The 21225-nt window shown below is 44.9% G+C and overlaps 1 protein-coding gene and 1 long non-coding RNA gene across 8 annotated transcripts in view; one reads left to right on the top strand and one right to left on the bottom strand.

Moving 5' to 3' along the window:
* MARCHF3 (membrane associated ring-CH-type finger 3) overlaps window positions 1–21225 on the top strand; it is a 147529-nt gene that overhangs the window by 113017 nt on the left and 13287 nt on the right. For all 4 annotated transcript variants that reach the window (XM_007087802.3, XM_042983012.1, XM_042983018.1 and 1 more), the window contains exon 3: window positions 1813–2017. In XM_007087802.3, the coding sequence (XP_007087864.1) occupies window positions 1813–2017 (205 nt within the window). The remainder of the gene's footprint in view (window positions 1–1812; window positions 2018–21225) is intronic.
* LOC102950014 overlaps window positions 1–21225 on the bottom strand; it is a 120512-nt gene that overhangs the window by 96047 nt on the left and 3240 nt on the right. For all 4 annotated transcript variants that reach the window (XR_006216527.1, XR_006216526.1, XR_006216529.1 and 1 more), the window contains exon 2: window positions 7172–7266. This is a non-coding gene — a long non-coding RNA (uncharacterized LOC102950014). The remainder of the gene's footprint in view (window positions 1–7171; window positions 7267–21225) is intronic.

Here is a 21225-nt window from a genome sequence, read left to right as displayed (position 1 = left end):
GGGATGGGTCTAGGTTGGGCGAGGACCGGTGCAGAGGCTGTTCTTCAGGTTGGCACATACAGTGATAACATAGTTTAAAACCTAATGCCCAGTAAAGAAAAATATGAGAAGCAATATAAGAAGATGTCGGTCAGAAAGGAATGGTCCTCTCACAAAGACACAGTGTGCACTGGGAAGTGAGGCCATGTCAGTTTGAGCCCTCCATTGGCCACTAACTTCCCTGATGAGGGCCATGTCATTGGACTTTTCCTGACCTGAGTTTTTCTGCGAACGGAAATAGTTACCACTAACTACGCATGTACTACAGGCTGGTCCCTATTCTAAGCTTCTGATTTGAACTGTCACTTCTCACAGTCACACAAGAGGAAGACACCATTCGTGCAGCCACTCTGGAAAACAGTGTGGAGGTTCCTCAAAAAATTAAAAATAGATCTACCCTAGACCCAGCAATAGCACTGCTAGGAATTTACCCAAGGGATACAGGAGTGCTGATGCCTAGGGGCACTTGTACCCCAATGTTTATAGCAGCACTCTCAACAATAGCCAAATTATGGAAAGAGCCTAAATGTCCATCAACTGATGAATGGATAAAGAAATTGTGGTTTATATACACAATGGAGTACTACGTGGCAATGAGAAAGAGTGAAATATGGCCCTTTGTAGCAACATGGATGGAACTGGAGAGTGTGATGCTAAGTGAAATAAGTCATACAGAGAAAGACAGATACCATATGTTTTCACTCTTATGTGGATCCCGAGAAACTTAACAGAAGACCATGGGGGAGGGGAAGGAAAAAAAGAAGTTAGAGAGGGAGGGAGCCAAACCATAAGAGACTCTTAAAAACTGAGAACAATCTGAAGGTTGATGGGGGGTGGGAGGGAGGGGAGGATGGGTATTGAGGAGGGCACCTGTTGGGATGAGCACTGGGTATGGAAACCAACTTGACAATCAATTTCATATTAAAAAAAAAAAAAAAGAGGAAGGCACCATTCTTTGTGCCTGTTTTAGAGATGAGGAAACTAACATACAGAGACATGACATTAATTGTGCCAAATTAGCCAGTATGGGTAGGCACCAGAGCTGGGGTTCAGGCCCAGGCACCACTCCAGAACCTGCCTCAGGAACCACCACACCATGTGCCTTCAAGAAATGCGCAGGGCTGGTTTTTCTAAATTCATGGCAGAGCTCTAGACTCAGGCCACCTCTGTGGGACACACCCGTTACTTGCGTTGAGCTTAGTATCCTTAGCATCCTAGGAAAGCTCAAAGGATCACCTGCCGCTCAGCTCACGGCTCTGGTTCAGACCTCAGTTCTATGCAACAGCTTGAGAGCTAGCTGCCAGTTAACTTCCCACCCCTCATTCTCCCACCCTTATGAAAGGAGAAAGGAAAAGAACCTGTGAGTTTTTCCAAGTGTCCTGGCTTGATTCAAAAGACGATGTTTGCCTGGAAACTACAGTTGATGTCTTTTCAAAACAATTTCTGTTTTTAAGGGTGAGGAGTAGTTTTTATTTTTCGATCGGGAGTCTGCCTGAACAACATTCACGTTCAAGACAAAAATAACACACTGCTCGCTTTCACCCACTTTTGGCCCCGGGCCATCCCCTGCTTCTTTATATTGGCGAAGGGAGATGCCCAAGAACCCCTCCCCCCACCCCCATGTACACAGAGCGTACATCTAGGGTTTGAAAGCAAGTGTCTGTTGGAGCAGCTGCCACTGGGGAGGGTCTGAGGGACGCAGAGCCAGAGGACCATCCTCTTGGTGATGGTCTCCAGCCTGGTGACCAGCAGGCCCCCCTCCTTCTCTTGCAGCCCCTTCAATGACCGGCCGATGTGCAGAATCTGCCACGAGGGCAGCAGCCAAGAGGACTTGCTCTCTCCCTGCGAATGCACAGGGACCTTGGGGACAATTCATCGGAGCTGCCTGGAGCACTGGCTGTCATCCTCAAACACCAGCTACTGTGAACTCTGCCACTTCAAGTTTGCAGTCGAGCGCAAACCCAGGCCGTTAGTGGAGGTCAGTAATTGGGGCACGTCCTGAAAACTTAGCTCTAATGAGCAAATGATGTCTGCTTTGATGCCCAGATCACAAACCCCACGCAGCTCAATGAAGCACAGCGGGAGCAGTGTGTAAGTGTGTGTGTGCGTGTGCATGTGTGTGCGTGACACAGACAGAAACGGCTCACGAGCTCACTCTGGAGCCGACAGTAGAAAAGTGATCTCCATGAAGTGGAGACAGGAGATGGGAAAGCAGTGTGAGGAGAAAGGGGAAGTTTATAAAGTTGCTGTCCATTTTCCCATTCCTGAGAAGTGAGACAATACTTTCGCTTTGCATACCCTCTGCCCCAGTTGAAGCAACAGATACGTGGGCATTTGGCTTGCGTACTCTGCGAGGTCTCTATGAAAAAAATACAGCTGCATAGTATAATGGATACAGCCCCAGACTTCCTGGATTTGAGTAGTGCCATGACCTTAGGTAAGTAACTTTATCTCTTGAAATTACTATGTGGATTACATGAATTAAGATTTCTAAAGCACTTAGAAGAATACCAAGTACATATCCAAGTGTTTGAATAAAAAAAAAAAATCTCTCTTAGGAAATTATACACAAGCTTTTTTCAGTTAATAACCTAATATTGGAATCTCTTTTCTTAAAAGGAAGGCATTTCAACCCAGCTATTAAAATGGCAGGACACTCTTTCATATTTTAGGAGCCACACATTTCTACGTTAGACCAAGGGTCTGGTCTATGCATTAGCTAGGGGAAGTAGAAAATATCACTAGACTATTTTGCCCTCTCTCCTACCCTCAATGTCTATTAGACAGTTAAAAATTGGATGTTAGCAATAATAACTATTCTAATATATTATGAGCTGGAGCTAATTGAGAGAGACCAAGATCAAGATTATGTGCCTATAATCCAGACCCGCTGATAACCCACTCTTTATTTCAGCAGCTGACCCAGCGAAACTTGGGCATTAAGCTAGAGCTAGAAATCAAGACGCCCTTCTCAGAGACTATTTAAAACAGTATGTTAGCGCCTCAGCACTTAAGGCTCTGGAGAACTCTGTATGTACATGCTCTTGGGTTTGACCTTGAGAATTTAATCAGGACCTGTAACTGGGGCCTGTTTTAGCAATGACTTACTTGCCAAATGGCGTAAAATTTATTGGACTTGCCTCAATTCACCCTATGCTTTAAGACTCTGGATCAAGTGACCTCTTAATTTAGCAGCCTTGCTGCTTGACATCCACTCTCAGAAATTCATATTTGTAGAGTGCCTGTCAGGGATCTGGCCCCATGCCACGTTCACTGGGATTTACATTCCAGAACTTCTCTGCAGAAGGTGCATGGGGAGGTACATAATTAAATAATAAACAAGGGAGGTGGAAGATTTCTCAAGCCCGAAGGCAAAAGTTAAAAAAGAAGCCTACTTCTCCTTTCCAGAAACTTTCTGGAACCTCCCCAAGTTGGTATTGCGGCTTCTCCAGGGAAGCTAACTTCCCAGAGTTAAAAACCAAAAACAAAAAAAACCCAAACAAACAAAAAAAACCAACTCTGCTTTAAAAGGGCTGTGCATCCAGTGGTCTTGACTGGTCTCTCCCGGGTAAAGAAGACTCTTATTTTCACTTGGTAAAAACCCCAGTGTGTGTATGCGTGTGTGTATGTGTGTGTGTGTACACGTGTGCATTTCACATGCACACATCTTGGTTTTTCTCAGCTAAATTGCCTGCATCGAATCACCCAGTGAACCCCTTCCTTCTCAGAGACAGAAACATGTACCTCTACACAAAGGTTCTTCAAAGTGGCCTATGCTTGGCCACAGACTCTGGGATCTTAGGCAACTGTCATTAAACAAGGAAACGGGGCAAATGACCTTGAGAATGTGTGAGGTGCTCTGTAAGATTTAGGGCCATGCCTACAAAAACTTCACCCAAACGGTCACCAGTGGTGAAATTTTCATTGCACAAATGGAATGTGACATTTTTCAGAGTTAATGATGATTGAACAAGTTGAAAGTGAAAGGCAAACCTTCTCAAGCCGGGGGAGGCTGGCCGTTTGATCATCCCATGGCGAAATGAACTTGCTGTTTGACCACAAGCAATAAAAAGAAGTTGTCTTTGGTTTCTCAGCTGGAGGACAAATGAGAGCCAGGTGCAGGCATAGTTTTAAACAAATGACATTACTAATTGACTTTTCCTCTCTTACCAAAGGGCAGGCTTATCCACACTGAGCTTTGCTTAATATTTTTATCTCGAGATAACCATGGATTTTTTTTCTGGAAAATCAGCAAAACCTGCCTATTGGGGTTAAGCATTCGGAGTAGCTTTACTTTATTTCTTGTTTGCACTCTTCCAATTGCGTTAATCATTACGTACCAGTTGGATCTGCCTTCTCATTAAGGCACGAAAATTCTATAACAGTGAATTTCAAAATCAACATCATAATAACAGCTTCTTGTTTGCTAGAGGAAGTGGTTGAAAAAGTCATTTATAAATGTTATTCGTCAGCACCCAGGGGTTAGCAGTGGTCAGAATCACTGTCACACCTCAGACTCTCACACTCTTCCATAAACTCCCCCAGTCCTTCCTTCAAAGTAAACCTCATCCTCCATATCTCCACTGTTGAGAAGACACTGCCCCATCCATTCCTTTCCTGCACTCTCCACACCCAGCAGCTGGATGTTCATTTGTAACCGATCAGAAACCCAGGGTTTCTGTCTACGAGTTTCTACCCATCATGGCCAAAATCAAGGGACTGGTTCTCATTAGCACCTCCAAAGTGGGTATCACCTCCCCATTTAGCCACTGTCCATCTGTGTGGCATGCCTCAGTTTCTCAGAGCTGCAGGACAGTGAACTGGGGGCTCTCCATTATATCCTTGGTCTCTATAAATACATTCAGAAGCTCTATCCCACACTTAAAAATGAGAGCATTTCATGGTACTTGATTTATAACTCAATAAGGTGACTCTGTGTGTGCCCATCTACTAACCTTCCTACCTCCACGGCCAGACCAAATCATTTAGTCTCCTCTGGTAAAATCACTGCCAATTTTATATCCTAATTTTTTTTTTTTTTCTCTGCTAAGTAAGCCAGTATAACAAGAGAACTACACTGTGATCATCTGGTTTATTTGGATATGGGTGAATTTCCTCCAGTCCAGCTTATGTAAATCTCTTCAGGTCTGTGTCAATCAGCCAAAGCTTGAAAGGGAAGCGTTCAAACTGCACGTAGCAAAAAGGAAGAGCAGATAAGACACATTTCACACCTCCACAGCTAGTACTTCTGTCTTGTAAAGGCTACGTATTTTTCATTGATGATGGAAATTTTACCCAGTGGCAATTTGTCAGATAAAGTATCCCCAAGAATAATGACCTGGTAGAACGCAGTAAATAGACATCCACTAACCATAAAAGGATTCACTGAATGACCAGCCTGGGTGGTTTTATGGGCTCCTTCCTGCTCATTTTTAGTTTTCCTCATTTCTCTCTGTAAATTGAACTCTGATGCCATTCTTTTATAACAAAGGGAAAAATACAGAAACCCAATAAAAGTACCATGATGCTTTCCCAAAAACGTGTGCCTTGACTCCCAACTACCACTGTGATTGTGTATCTGATTGAGCAGTTTGCCAAGGAAACCCATCTTATTACGTGCAAACAGCACACTTGCAACATGAGTTTCCACTGATGGGAGTATCTGGCACTGGGCTTTCCTGAGACATGTATCCGTAACACCCACACTTTCCCAGGGGACTTATGAAGTAATAGATCAGCTCAGCAACGTCCTGATTAAAATGAAATAGCCAGGAAATGGAGCAAATCTGGGGGGGTGGGTGGGGGGGGGGGAGGCTTTCTGCGCTCTGATCTTCCTCTGATCAAGGAGACGTGGTGATTTTTCAGAGGGAGTGATTAGGTTTCCATACTTCTAGTTCCTTTACACAGACCCAGCTGATTGATAAGAACTGTATGAACAATTTAAAAGCTGTTCCCTGTGACTCAGAGGGTTAGCTACAATGAGACCAATAATGTTTTCACACAGATCAGTTACTCAGAACAGTGGGATGTAAAGCTAGGGAGAGGAGGATTAAGGGTTTTTTTTTTTTCTCCCAAACTTTTTATTTATCATATATATATATATATATATATATATATATATATATGTACACATACATACATACATATATTTAAGTCATTCGAGGAAAATGCTTCTAAAGAGTGCCCTGGATTCAGTATAATCTCCAGCTACACAGCAGGAAGCAGAGTTGGACTGCTGGGGAGAAACCACTTTGTACCTTGGCATTTGCTATTTACTAGATTTAAGACTTCCCTCAAACCCTCTGAATATGTATGTATCAGACTTAGGCAGTGACATTGCTTGGCGATTTTCGATACATCTATGTATTGAATGGATGAGCTTTTGGTTTCTGAGTGTTCATATTCATTAGCAAACCTTTTGAGCATCGGGGTAATTAGGGAATGACACCATAGGAGATATAAAGGGATTAAAGGCGCTTCCCAGGCACGCGTACGACCTAATCCATCCCTTGAAGGCAGGCAGGCATGCTCCCCTCTTCATGCCAATTGGTGAGCGCAGCCTGGTAAGGGAGGTGGCTGGAGACCATGATCACTATACGTGATAGGCAGTCAGGAGGTGTCTGCTCATTAAATAAATGCAAGAACGGAGAACCTCCCCTCCCCCCACTTGCAAACTTTTTTCATACTTTCAGCCTATGGTTGTAAATCAAAGAAAGTGACACCACGTCTTTACAGCTCAAGTTGGACACAGCAGGACAAGATCTTACACAAGACACACTAGTGACACAGCTTTTAGCTACAGGGCACGTGAGAAGATTCTGACCAATCCTGGCTCCCGCTCAGTCGTTGGTCCTAAATCGGGTTTTGAGGAAGGACAGGCGATTGCAGCCCTGTGTGCATGGTGACCAGATGGCCAGCGAGGGGAGAACATGCACTCCAGGACTCAGCAGGAGAGTGCTGGCCCAAGTTAGAAAGGGTCGGGAGTAGGGTGGATCAGGCCGAATGGGAAAAATTCAGGCCCGGTGAGCCTCTGCCAAGCTTTTAGGAATCCAACCACTGTACAAACACTGCACCATAGTCTTGGGGAGAAAAGCCCATATTGACCCTTGGATAGAGGAAGACATAGACTTACCATGGTTGCATTAGGTCACAATCCCTCGGCGAGGAAGAAGTGAGCCGGTCTCATGCACTGCCCTCAGACTTCTCTCTCCTACTCTGTGTCCTGTTCTGGAGGGACAAAAGGGACGACAAAGTCATATGCTGGCATCTGTAAAGTGGGAGGGAAGGACTTCGGTTGAAACCACAGAAGTTCCCACTTCTTTTTTTGTTTTTTTTAAGTGTATTCATTTTGAGGGGCGCCTGGGTGTCTCAGCTGGTTAAGGGTCTGACTTCAGCTCAGGTCATGATCTCATGGTTCGTGAGTTCGAGCCCCGTCTCAGGCTCTGTGCTGACAGCTCAAAGCCTAGAGCCTGCTTCGGATTCTGTGTCTCCCTCTGTCTCTGCCCCTCCCTGGCTCACACCCTGTCTCTGTCTTCCAAAAATAAATAAATGTTAAAAAAAAAAATTAGAATGGAGACTGCTTTAAAAAAAAAAAAGTTTATTCATTTTGAGAGAGAGCAAGAACGAGTAGGGGAGGGGCAGAAAGAGAGGGAGTGAGAGAACCCCAAGCAGGCTCCACACTGTCAGGTGCCTGGAGCTTGAACTCACCGACTGTGAGATCATGACCTGAGCCGAAACCCAGAGTCAGACACTTAACTGACTGAGACACCCAGGCACCCCAAGAAGTTCCCACTTCTCACACTCACTCCCAGGCTGATGCCACCACCTGAGCTCAGGACAGGTGAGCGTGGGTTCCCCCTGCTCTGCCCCCCAGCTTACTGGGCCCCTCCTAATGTGCGGCAACTCTCTCAACCGCTCCAGGTGAGGCTAAGGCCTCACAAAGCAGAGGAAGGACTCGTAGCGTGAAAGACAAGGAAGTATCCGTTACCAGAAAGGGGAGTGTGTTGAGGAACCTGTGTATATGTTGTGGACAACAGAGCGGAGGCCCTCCCACTGAGAAATCCATGCCAGTGACCTTGCCAAGCGGGGCTTAATGTCCCATCTCTATAACCCATGTTGGGCTGGCCACTCACGATGTGCAGGGAGACCTTGGACAAGTCATGGCTCATCTTTATGCCTTAGCTTCCTCCCCAGTCAAGAAAAGCAGAGCTCACACACTGGCTTGCCCAGGTGTGCTGTCAATCAACACTTTTTTTTTTAAAGAATCTTTTTGGGGTTTCTTTATTTATATAAAGAGAGACAGAAACAGCATGATCAGGGGAGGGGCAGAGAGGGAGAAGAGAGAGAATCCCAAGTAGGCTCTACGCCAGGAGCACAGAGCGCAATGTGGGGACTGAACCCACAAAACCGCGAGACCATGACCCGAGCCAAAACCGAGTCTTGCTTAACCGACTGAGCCACCCAGGCGCTCCTGCACCTTTTTTATAAAGGAATTTGAATATCCCTAGATCTGATGAGTGATTGCAGTTCACCCGGGCCTTACCTCTTGCTCGCACCCACCAGGCCCTCTTCGCCCTCTTGCATTAACTGCCTGCCATTTACCTTTGATTGCAAAACTGGGTGATTTCTCCCACCTTTAAGAGTTTTCTGTGTGCATTTTTTTTCTACCAGCATCTTTCTTTCTGGGTAGTAGAGACCGACCCCAAGGATATCCCTTCTGTCGTGCCCACATTATAAGTGAGCTGAAGTGGCTGGTTCAGAATCACACGGCAAATGAACCACGGAAAGACGGTGTACCGGCATGGGAGGGGTCAGGATAACAACAGTTCAGATACCTTACACCTGCAGCCACCGTTAGCATTGGCCAGGCGCTTCCTTAACCTCTGGTTAAGGTCTCCGGATGGGCCACCAGCCTGCACACAGGCTTGGGACACCATCTTTGGTGCCAGCGGTTGAGATGACATCCCAGATGACCTCAGCCTGAAATCCTCCACCTGGTGGTTGTTCTGTCTTGAACTTTCCTCTTGGTGTCGGTGGCTAATTTGGCAGTTGCTTCTTTACTTAAAGCTTAGTTACAAAGAAGCTGTTTTAAGGTAGCTATTAAATTCACAGCTTGCTTCATTAGAAATCACTTCATTAAAAAAGCAAGCCAACCGAAGTGCTCACATGGCCGTGCCAGATGGAAGTGAGCTAAGTGCTTGGTGCCTGTGTTTTCAGCCCATCCACTGCTGGTGCAGGATTAATTTGGAGGGAAAATCCAGCTCGATGCATAAAAAGAATTACATGACCAGATTCTATTATTTTAAATTGTACTGATCCTCGCGGCGAACTCGGTTTGAAATACAAATTAGCATCCATGTTCGCAAGAGGACCTCTGTCGGTCCAGCCCTGCTCCCTTGCACTGGCTCACTGAGGACCTCAAGAAGCCGAGACAGAAAGAGGCAAAACACCAAGAGTTGCTTCGCCCAACTTTTTAGTTTCAATTCTGTGTTTTTATAAAAAAAAATCCAAAGGAGGACAAAGAATAACGTGTCAAACAGGAGTGTCCCCACCACCTAGAATTCACAAACCTTAGCATTTTGAGAGCAACACACCTTTCAAAGGAACAGCTTCTTTGCGGGGGTCGGGGGGGTGCAGAGAGAAAATGTCTGTAGTCTTCACCAATTCCCCCTTAGGTGTTCTCAAACACAGGAGAAAAGGGAGCCAGGTTTTCCTTAAACACATCTGGGCCAAGAATAAGAGGAAGTAAACAAAAGGAGACTGATAAGCCCGTGAGATTCTGGACCCTTTTAGCTAACTCCAAACGTGAGAACAACTAGCCCAGCCAGCGTTGGCCACTGAGAGGTCCGCTTCTTTCAAAGGCACATGATTAGAAGTTATTCCGTGGGAGTTCGGAGTGGTGGTGGGTGGAGGTGAAAATGTCCCTGGGCAGCTGGCAGGAGAGCTGCGTAAGGGGGAGTCTGAGAGAGGAGCAACGCGATGTCACTGAATGACTAAAGCTGGTGGTAATCATCTCTCCCTAAGGTCTGCCAAAATAACAAGGTGCATTTAGCTCCCGGGTGGGAGTAAGAGACACCAGCCTGAACGGAAAGGAGACATTGATTGCGTACCCCCTGGCCCAGGTTTCAGGTGCAGAGTTAGACTATATGCACACAGCCCCCCTGCCGAGGGCTCCTGCCAGCCCCTGCTCTGGTCTCTTCAGTTTTAAGTGTCAATAACTCTAAGGAAAGAATACGCATTATTAAACAAATAATAGTGTGAAATATCGCAAGCGGTACATGATTATAGTTAAATGCTGCCTGATGGACAATTGTACTCGAATGAGCAAAGTGGAGAAGGGTCTTCTGTTAGGAAGTGGGAGATCAGTGGCTGTTCATTCAGAGTGATAGCCTGCTCTCTGCCTGTTGTCATCAAAAACTTTGTTTTTTTTTCAGAATAGGCACAGATCTTGACGTGACACCCAAATACAGGGGCATTAATTGATTTCACTTTGAGTCCACCTGTTTCTGTCCCGACGGTGTTCACCTCCCAGAGTTTTCTTCTTATTAAATTATTTCCCCTTTTTTAAGGGAAAGGGAACTATTCTATGCCATACCGTTTCTATACCCATCTTATTTCAATGTCCGCATCCGTATAAAGATACGATCCCTGTAACAGATAGTAACCCATTTTGTAGGTAAAGAAACTGAGACTCTGAGATGTTAGGTCCCTCTTCAGAGATCTTTTTTTCCCCTTAATGTTTATTTATTTTTGAGAAAGAGAGACACAGTGCAAGCAGGCAAGGGGCAGAGAGAGAGGGAGACACAGCATCCGAAGCAGGCTCCAGGCTCTGCGCTGTCAGCACAGAGCCCGACGCAGGGCTCGAACGCACAAACCAGGAGATCATGACCTGAGCCGAAGTCAGACACTTAACCAACTGAGCCACCCAGGTACCCCTCCCTCTTCAGAGATCTTAAACACTCTCAGCCACAGGGCAAGTGGAGAAGGCAGAAGAATCTAGATCTCCACAGCCCCTCATCTGTGCTGTCCCCACCATGCCTGGATTCTTCTGTCTCAGCTGGAAAAGTACTCCCTCTCACTTGCTCGTTGACATGCATATGCACAAGCACACACAGAGCCAAGGGCTTCTTCCCAATTGCCAGCCTTTCTAAGAGACTAACTGTATGGATGATTAAAGCTCTGATCTCCTCTTGACACTGAATTTGTCTGTTAAACCTAAAGCGGTTACAGGGTGGGAAGGATGAACACAGGATTTTTAAGGCAGTCAACCTTCCCTGAAGAATGGTGGGTGCATGTCATTTTGCATTTGTGCAGACCCATAAAATGAACAATACTAAGAATGAACCCTAATGTAAAGGACAGGACGACTCTGGGCCATAACAGTGTGTCCATGTAGGTTACTGACTGTAACAAATGCACCACTCAGGTGGGGATGTTGATAATGGGGGAGGCTGTGCATGTTGGGAGGGCAGGAGGCATACGGGAACTCAATTTTGCTATGAACCTAAAATTGCCCTAAAAAATAAAGTCTATTAAAAACACACACACAGGGGCGCCTGGGTGGCTCGGTCAGTTAAGCCTCCGACTTTGGCTCAGGTCATGATCTAACAGTTCATGGGTTCAAGCGCTACGTTGGGCTCAGAGCCTGGAGGCTGCTTCAGATTCTGTGTCTCCCTCTCTCTCTGTACCCTTCCCCCACTTGCGTTCTATCTCTCTCAAAAATAAATAAATATTTTAAAAAATATTTTAAAGCAAAACCAAGCAGAAGAACAGACTTGGGCTGGTTCTGAATAAGAGCCGGGATTGTGGAATAGCATTCCTTCTTTGTGCCTCTTTCTGCCCTAGTCTGATGTAGTCTAAGCTCTTAGGTACAGCAACCCGTTAGGAGCTAGAAAAGTTTCTTCCTTTCCAAGGACTTCACACCCCTTCTTTGTTTCTTCTCATCTGGTTACTCCTTTTCAACACTTGAGTCTTCGTTTTACTGAGTTATTATGTCACCAATTTCTTCTGAGATTTCTCCTAAGAGAGATGTCATTAGAAAGCCCGGTGAACACAATATTGTTCACCTTTTCCCTCCTTTTGTGAACAGTTGTGAAGGTTAATCACTCATAATGTGGTCGCCCACATCTGTGAGATAAATGTCTTTAAAGACTGTCATCTAGATCTTTCGGGTTGGTAAAACTGGTTTTGCAACTCATGAAGGAAAACACCGGCTTTTCTCTTGAATTATTTGTATAATTGCCTCAATTCTTTGCTTCCCTTCCCTGACAGGTGCAGCAGATTTGGGGAAAGATAAGAAAGACCCTGTCAGGTCCTGTAGCTTGGCTTCCCTCCTTTATTTTTCACTAACTGTGTATTTCTCTGCCTCATCAACAGCCTGCCTGTATGCTTCAGATAGGACCCTGTGATATTGTCTGATAAAACTTTTCTTTGCAATCCATTATTAGAGTTGGATAGATTTACACTGCGACGGATATGTGAGAGGAAAGTTAGGACTGTATATGCATAATGTGAGGGAGAGAGAAAATTCTACTGAAGCTTTTAGTTTACTGAAAAATGGGTTTAATTCTTAGATGTGCCATTTATGAAAATGTGTAAGATATGTTTGTGAAGAGTGAGCTCAGATTAAAAGAAGGAAAGGAGGTGTGCCTGAGTGGCTCAGTTGGTTAAGAGTCGAACTCTTGGTTTCAGCTCAGGTTATGATCTCACAGTTAGTGCGTTCGAGCCCAGCATCGGGTTCTGTGCTGACAGCGCGGAGCCTTCTTGGATTCTCTCTCTCTCCCTCTCTCTCTACCCCTCCCCTGCTTGCTCTGTATCTCTCTCTCAAAGAAATAAACTTTAAAAAGAAGAAAAGGAAATATTTTCTACTCATCACTTGATCATTACTTCACTTCCAGCAATACTATTAGAAATGGGAAGCTGGAATAAATGGCAAGGTTCAAAATCTTTTGGGGCTTGGAGGAAAATATAGGCTAATATAGTATATATAAAATGCTGGCAGGTGGTTGCAGCAGGAATGTTATAAAATAGAATTTATAGGCATTTAAGAACTTCTATCTGGGAAGAATCAGTAAAAGCAGAAATTGCGAGACAAAGAGGAAATAACCACCATCCTAGAAAATCATGCCACCCTTCCTATTTTCCTGCTTGCAAAGACTTCATCTTTGCATGAAAAGTAGGAGATACCAGGAGGAAAGGCATGAGAGATGGGAGAATAAAAGCATTCTAATGTTCTTCTAAACACTGATGTATCTGCTTTAAAATCTATGACTCTCATGTTGAAACCCAGAAGCCGTGCATTCACCAAAATAAACACATTTTCAGCTGTTGGGAAAACATACCTGACAGATACCTATCTGAAAAATAACCCAATTAGATGAAGATGTGGCATGGCGAAAGGAAATGCCTACAAACGAAAATCCGCACGGGATGGTAAGATTCTTTAGGGGAATCTACAAGACACTTCAAATTATTTTTTACCCAGGGAATTTTCCAGGTCTCAGACTTTTTAAGCAGCTTTAATGAGATGTGATTCATATGCCATACAGTTCACCCATTTAAAGTGTACCATTTGGTGACAGGGTATTCTACTAAACTATTTTATGTCTCCATGGATTTGCCTATTCTGGGAATTTCCTAGAAATGGCACCCTACAGTATGTGGTCCTCTGTGATTGGCTTCCTTCACTTAGCATAACATTTGCAAGGTCTAGTCTCAGACTTTATAGAAAATGTATCTTAACCGTCCTTGCTATTATTTTATATATTTTTGATTCTCTCCTGATATCCTCCTTAATATACGATTCCTACTTGTTATCACTGACTAGTGCTTATCCTGTACCCCTGTTCTAGGAGCCTAGTACTCTATTTGCAGGGGGCCCTAGGTGGTTCAGTCAGTTCAGCATCTGACTCTTAATTTTGGCTCAGGTCACGATCCCAGGGTTGGGGGATAGAACCTCGCATTGGGCTCCATGCTGAGCATGGAGACTGCTTAAGGTTCTCTCTCTCTCTCTCTCTCTCTCTCTCTCTCTCTCTCTCTTTCTCTCTCTCTCTCTCCACTGCCCCTTTCTCCCACTCACTCTCACTCTCTAAAATAAAATAAAATAAAATATTAATGTTCTATTTGTGTATACAGCCATGTCCATTTTAGGAAGGAGGAAAAGGGCACACACATGTCAATGGTCCTTTTTCCTCTTGAAGTTGTGCCTTTTCCCCATAACAGTCTATGAGCTGAAACCCTATTCGTTTTTTAATCTTTTATTGTATGGAAATCATATGGCACATTGATTTTTTTACATTGTCTGAATTTTTTCCATCTTTGCTCAATATAAATCCTTTTCTTTCTTTAAGCCCATTAATTTAATTTGGTCGCTTTCATGATTCTGCTGCCCTGCAACTATACAATTAATTTTTTAAATATCACATTTTGTGCCCTAGGGCAATTTTTTTAAACCAGTGTCTAAGGAAAAATTACGGCTTCTCAGAAGCCAGTCAAATCCTACTGCCCACATTCTTAAATTTTTCAAAGCTCAGAAAGTTGAACTGGACCCAAGCAGTGTCTCAAGACAATTTAAGGAAATGCTCTGGAACAGCATTTCTTACCCTCAGATATGTTTGAGAATTTGATAAAAGCTTGAACTGTCTCCTCTGAAATGCACAGATGTCTAGTGCTCAAATACAGTCTCAAAGGGGGGGGTCACAGGTTTTCCAAAGCCCTGCGCCCTGGTCAAAGACCCCTGATCTGAAAAGACAGTTACATAAACTGCAAAGGAACATGTAGGATTTCCCAAAGTGTCTCCCACACCCTTAAAATGTTGTGTGTGTTTTATTTATTTTTTTTAATGTTTATTTATTTTTGAGAGAGAGACAGAGCACAAATGGGGGAAGGGCAGAGACAGAGAGGGAGACACAGAATCCAAAACAGGCTCCAGGCTCCGAGGTGTCAGCACAGAGCCCGACGTGGGGCTCGAACTCAGGAACGGTGAGATCATGACCTGCACCAAGGTCAGACGCCCAACCAACTGAGCCACCCAGGCACCCCACCCGTAAAATGTTTTAAGCAAGAAAAGCAAGTGAAATTTCTCAACACTTGGCTGCAAACTCCCTCTTCCATGAGGAGGCTGCTTTATAATTCTGTGGGTGCCCCAAGAGTGGATATGATTTGCTGGTGTGGAGGGGGAGAGCCAGTGATTCAGTTATGCATATATACAGGACTGAGCTAGTTATTAACTCAGGCTCTTCCATGGTTGGCTCGGTTCCACAAAGGGACATACTGGGGGCACATGTCTCAGGATCACTCAAGCTAAAAATGTATGTGTGTCTCCCAGCTGGAGAAGCGTTTTCCCCCAAAACAACAGCTATGTGCATCCAGCCGGACTGCTGCTTGCCCTTCCATAAATGCCAGTCCTTGATGTCATGACCTTTGTCATTTGAACTGTTGCCCCTACCCCTTTAAGAATGTCTTCCCTGAAGACAGCTCTGTGAGTATTTGTAGCAAAACGGTCTATAAACATTGAACATAATCAAGAGAAGCGACGCCAGCGAGTGGAAAACAGGGCCCTCCCCTCATATCCCACCAAGGCATATTTTTGCCTCATTATATTCAGAGCTCTGTAACCAATGAAGGAGATCCAAACAGTCCAGAGGAGTGACAAAAACAGGTGGCTGGGTTGGCCTGGACAGCCAGAGGGAGACTCTCTAATCTAGATGTGAGGAGGCTCAGGAAGGACATATCTGAAATCTTGAAAATCATGAAGAGCTTAGACAATGTGCACAGGGAGTGGGCAGCAACATCTAAATTGCTTGCATGCTACGGGGCTACCTTTGACATTTGAGGACAGGGCATTTCAAACAAAAATAAAGAGGTATCAGCACATGAACTTAGGCCACTGGCTCAAAGGGAGCCCTGAGAGGTTCCAGATCCAGTCACCGCTCAGAGGCATTGCACGTCAGCAAAGTCGGCTGGGCCATCCTATATAGTTGGGGTCCTTTTCGGCAACAAAACACCGGGCTATAGGGATTGTGACTCTAAAAGTTCCTCTGTTTCCACAGTTTCACGGTTCTTCCATCCGGCAGAAATCTTCCCCTTTCTCAAAGTGCCGCTGTTCTTGCTTATTTCAGGCGTATGTGGCCCTGGTGAGACTGTGCCTTCTGTTCACAGTTCTACAGGTACCTCATGTTTCACTACAACCCCTCCACCACACTCTGCCTGAAGAGTTCTTGCACTCATATCCTCCCTCACTCCCTCGGAGGGACACCCGATTTTTAAATGTGGTCCCGTTTTGACAACCTGGTTTTGAATTTGGTTTCTCTCTATTCCCTCTCTCTCTCACTGTTCCCAGGGATCAAGATAGAGATTTGTTATCCTTGTTCACATTATCCATCATAATCTCAGCTTTTGTTCAAGACTCCAAATGGGGCTCTTACTTGGTCCATTGTCCAGGCACCTTTTGCCCTGTGATCCTGTCCTTCTGCTGGAAGTCATTATTCGAAGCTTATGGCCCACAGCAGGCCAGAAGACAGGGTGCCAGATGCCAGCACCTGTACTGGATGCAGGGCCAGGAGCCCAAAAACAGCCAAAAGAAACAGGGCTCAGGGACCTGGGGTTGCTGGTGGGGTCCTGTTGATAACAGACTACACAGTATGAGACCATTGCCTCCCAGAAATCATTTCTATTTTGGGCACTATGCTTGTCAAGTACTAATTTCTTCTAGAAACTTCTGTTTTCTTGTCCTCCGTCCTCTCTTGATCTCGTCTCCTTTTGTCTCTGGCTTCACATTGATCACATATGCCACACAATTGTGCAGCATCCTCTCATATTCCGGATAAGCAGTCTCATTTGGCTGTGATCACGTCTGCACAGGGATGATCTAAAATAATTAGAGCAAAATGATTCCCATTTTGCTTATATCTGAAGTTGCGAGTGAATATATGAAATTACGCTGCCGTCTAGTCCTGCTGTGCGGCTCATCTCCTCTTTGGAAAACTTCAAACCGTTGATGTCGGCATGTGTAGCGTTTGTTTTAAATAATGCCAGCACCAAATTACAGCGTCTCAGGTACAAATATGGTATTTATGACGCATTGTAGCCCATTAATTGGCTTATTGGCCTGAGTCCTCCAGGGACTGTCACAAATCTCCAGGGTGCCCTTGAATGTGACTTATGCTTCAGCCAAATCACACCTGTGAATGCCAGAGCAACTGCTCTAACCGTGTGTCTGTGGCAAAAAATTACTTTACGGTGTTTGACCAGTAGAGTCAGGGTGAATGGTCTTTATGTACATAGGGATGGATTTCAGTTAAACTCATCCTGTTTCCACTCAAAGTGATCCTCTGAGTCAGGAGGATTTATATTCTTCTTCAGCTAATATTTATCAAGCACAAACTAAGTATTTCAGGAAGTGGGAATTTTATAACTGTGAACACGCCAGAAGAATGTTATTATGTACTAAGAGAGCTTACCTGCTGGGGAGAAAGACATGGGATAAACAAATGAATAAAAAGGTTATTTCTGATGGTGATAAAAGTTATAAAGAAAGAAACAAGTTGTTGTAAAGAGTAACGTGGTGAGAGAGTGCATGGTGATTCGTGAAGTCCTCTCTGAAGAGTGATCTTTGAGTAGAGGTGTGGCCAAGAAGGAGCTGGCCATGGGAAGGAGAGTACTAGACAGAAGAGAACCCCTGCAGAGGTCCTCATGCTTTTCTGAATCAGGAAGAAACATGGAAAAAGAAGGAGCATTGCTTGAGAGATCAAAGGAACCAGATTCCAGGTGCCTAAACTTTTCCATTGAGGACCCACTGGCAGTCTGTTGAAGTCTGTGGATCCCTTCTCTCAGATCATGTTTTTAATTACATAAAATAAAAAAACGTAGGAATACAGGGACAACCCATTACATTATAACACAGCGATCAAAGTATTAAAAAGACAAAAGCTGGGATATAAAATCGAAGTGCTTCTTTAACACATTCTGTGGCAGATCTAATAACCAACCATGAAGGAGCAATATGTCAAGATGTCTGCAATAGTTTAATGGGATGGGAAATAGCTGTGATTTTTTTATTGATCACAAAGCCACAAGTGCTGCTCCAACCCATAAGATCTTCTGCATAACTCAGTGAGATGCCAGATTTCAATTAGAGGCTGTGAAAATCCCCCCAATCACAGATCCCATGAATCCTGTCCTTGGACTGCTTGGGGGTCTGCGGAGCCCAGGGTACAAACACACAGGGCTTGTGGGCCGTTCAGAAGCCTTACACTACATGCCCTGGGGAGCCGCCAGGGAATTCTAAGCAAGAGAAGTGATGTGAGCTTGCTGCTGTGCAGACACTGGATTCTCGGATAACAGGAACAGGAGGGTGAGGAGGCAATTATGTGGCTCAGAGGAGAGTAGTGGCTTGGAAGACTAGTGACACTGGAGAGAGAGAGAGACTCGAACGAGTTCAAGATGTATTCCGGAAGAACCAACAGGACCTGCCGATCGGTTGTGTGTGGGGGGTGGGGCGTCGAGGAAGGATGGGGTCGAGGGTGTACACCAGAGCCCCCAGTATTGGTCTTGCCACGCCCAGGTCTGGGACAATGTGGGCGGGAGCTGGGTGATGGAGGTGAACCCAGTGCTCCATTGTGGACCCTGTCAAGTGTGAGGTGTTGCTTGCACAGATGGAGAGACGTTTAGGAAGCAGCGAACGCACAGCCCGAGCTCAGAAGACGAAACACACAGTCTCTAGTTGAACCTGATGTTTTGAAGAGAAGTGTGAACTTGAGCCAAAGAGAGACGGTCTTGCACCACTCCCTTCGAAGCTGAACCTTCCTCACCCCTGTGAGAGGGACTCCTGTTATTTTACTGCCCCCAGAGAGGCAAAAAAACTGGATGAGGGTCACACAGCCTTTGGGGGAGCCAACAGGGGAAACTAGAAGCAGTCTCCTGTCTCCTCCGGCTACTTCCCCAGCCTGTAGGGGCAAACAAATTAGGATCAAGATTTCATGTAGTTATATGTGAAACTGACACTGTATAGCATTATACGTCCATTATTACACTTCAACTAAACATTTTTTAATGTTCATTTATTTTGAGAGAGAGAGAGTGTGTGCAGCAGGGAGGGGCAGAGAGAGAGGGAGAGGGAGAGAGAGAGAGAGAGAGAGAGAGAGAGAGAATCCCAAGCAGGTTCTGCGCTGTCAGCAACATGGGGCTCAATCTCACCAACCGTGAGATCATGACCTGAGCTGAAATCAAGAGTCAGATGCTTAACTGACTGAGCCACCTTAAGCATTTTTTTAATAAAAAAAATTTTGGGTAAGATTGTATGTAGTGCAAAAGCAAGCTGAAAGAAAGTTGAAAGAACATTAGGCTGGAGATCTCAAACCCTGGCTCCTCTGCCCTGTAACCTTGAACAAGTACCTCAACATCAATGAGGCTTAATATCGTAATTCAAAGTGGGAATAACAACACCAGCTGGCGTTATTAAATTCAGTGAAAGTATCTGGCACATAATAGTCACTCAGTACATATTTTTGGTTGAACCGGGGTTGTATAATTTTTAAATGGGCATCTGATATTGTCTCGTTCTCATGTAGTTCAAGGTAGTAAAAAAAAAAAAAAAAAAGGGAGAGGGGTATAAAAAAAAAGATAGCAATTGTGACTAAAACACTAGAAAGGACCTTAAATAATTTAGTGTATCTGTCATGCTATCTCATGACCTATGGAGAAATAGATGGCATTCCACAATTATTTACATCTCAGGGGGAAAAAAAGTTTGAACAGAAAATACAGGTTTTACACCTCATAGCAACAAAACAACATGTAGATATTTCTCTTGGAAACCTACAAAGAGCAAAATGTTCAGGAATACCATCTCCCGTCCAGAAGGCTGAACGCAGTGGACCTCAGGACTTGATGTCTACTCACCAACAAAAGTGTCTCCTTACCAACCAATTTCATTGGTCTAACTCAAATTGTAAGATCATTTCTGGTCAGGGGTCCTGGCATCCAGATGTTTGCTCATTCACTTTCATTAAGCATCGACTGCATTCCAGCACTGTTCTTGGATTGAGGCATGCAATAATGAACAAAAATGAAGTCCCTGTCATCACAGAGTTCTCACTGAAGTAGGGAACAAAATGTAAACAAGGGAACAAACAAATAAAGAGAGCATCTTTTCGGAGAGTGCCATGCATGTGCTCTGTAGAAAATAGAGCAAGGCACTGTTTATAGGTTCAGGAGTGTTTGCAATGCTAAGTTACCCTCTGAGCTGAGACCTAAGTGATCAGAAGGAGCCAACCGTGCAAGAATGTGGACAAAGCCTGCCTCCCATACGGGAACAGCCACAGGTAAAGGTTGGAAATGAAGGGGGAGAGGTGGTAGGAGACTTAGAGAGGTAGGCAGGTGTGAGGTCAGGTCTTCTTGTAGTCCTAGGTCAAGAGTACAGACACGGTTCTGACCACTGGAGAGCCTTAAGCAAAGGTTCAAAATCCTCTGACTGATGTATGTACAAGGTCTCTCTCCCTGGTTTTGGAGCTGGACTGTAGGGAAGCCAGAATGGAAGCCGGGAGGCTATTGCCTCCCAAGTAAGAGATGATCGTGGCCCGGGGATAGAGGCAGTGGACGTGGGAAGAAGTGCACAGACTCCAGACTTATTGAAGGTGGTGCTGATAGGACTTCCTGGAGGGCTAGGCACAAGACAGAAAGGAAATGGATGGCTGAGCGACTGGGTGGGTGGTGATGTCATTCACTGAGATGGAGGAGACGTGGAGAAAAGAGAGGTTGTGAAGTTAAGTACTCAGTCAAGAGTTCTGTTTCAGACAGATTGAGTTTAAGTCGCCTGTTAGTCATCTAAGTGGAGATGTTGAGCGGGCTGTTGAATATGCGCATCTGGAGCTTTGGACAGAGGCCAAGGCTGGAGAAGGACATTTTAGGATCATGAGCAAATCCTCTGTGAAAATTTCATTGGAGGCACATTGCTGTGAGCAATGTCCGCATCCACTGATGGATGTCCCCAACAAGCATCTCCTCAGCGCCCCGGCATCGGAATTTCTTTCTGTGAGACTTCAGCTGTCCTGGAAATTGACTGACAGACTGGAGTTCAGGGACTGAGAACACCGGTAGGAGTATGTTTGCTTGTTTTTGTTCTCTTTTGTGCCTCCATTAACTGAAATGCATGGTTTTCATGTTTCACGGGCATTTCTAAATCATGGA

This window comes from Panthera tigris, chromosome A1, assembly GCF_018350195.1.
Source record: "Panthera tigris isolate Pti1 chromosome A1, P.tigris_Pti1_mat1.1, whole genome shotgun sequence".
Lineage (NCBI taxonomy): Eukaryota > Metazoa > Chordata > Mammalia > Carnivora > Felidae > Panthera > Panthera tigris.
The sequence above is the reverse complement of the archived record's forward strand: the minus strand, read 5'-3'. Positions and strand labels throughout refer to the sequence as shown.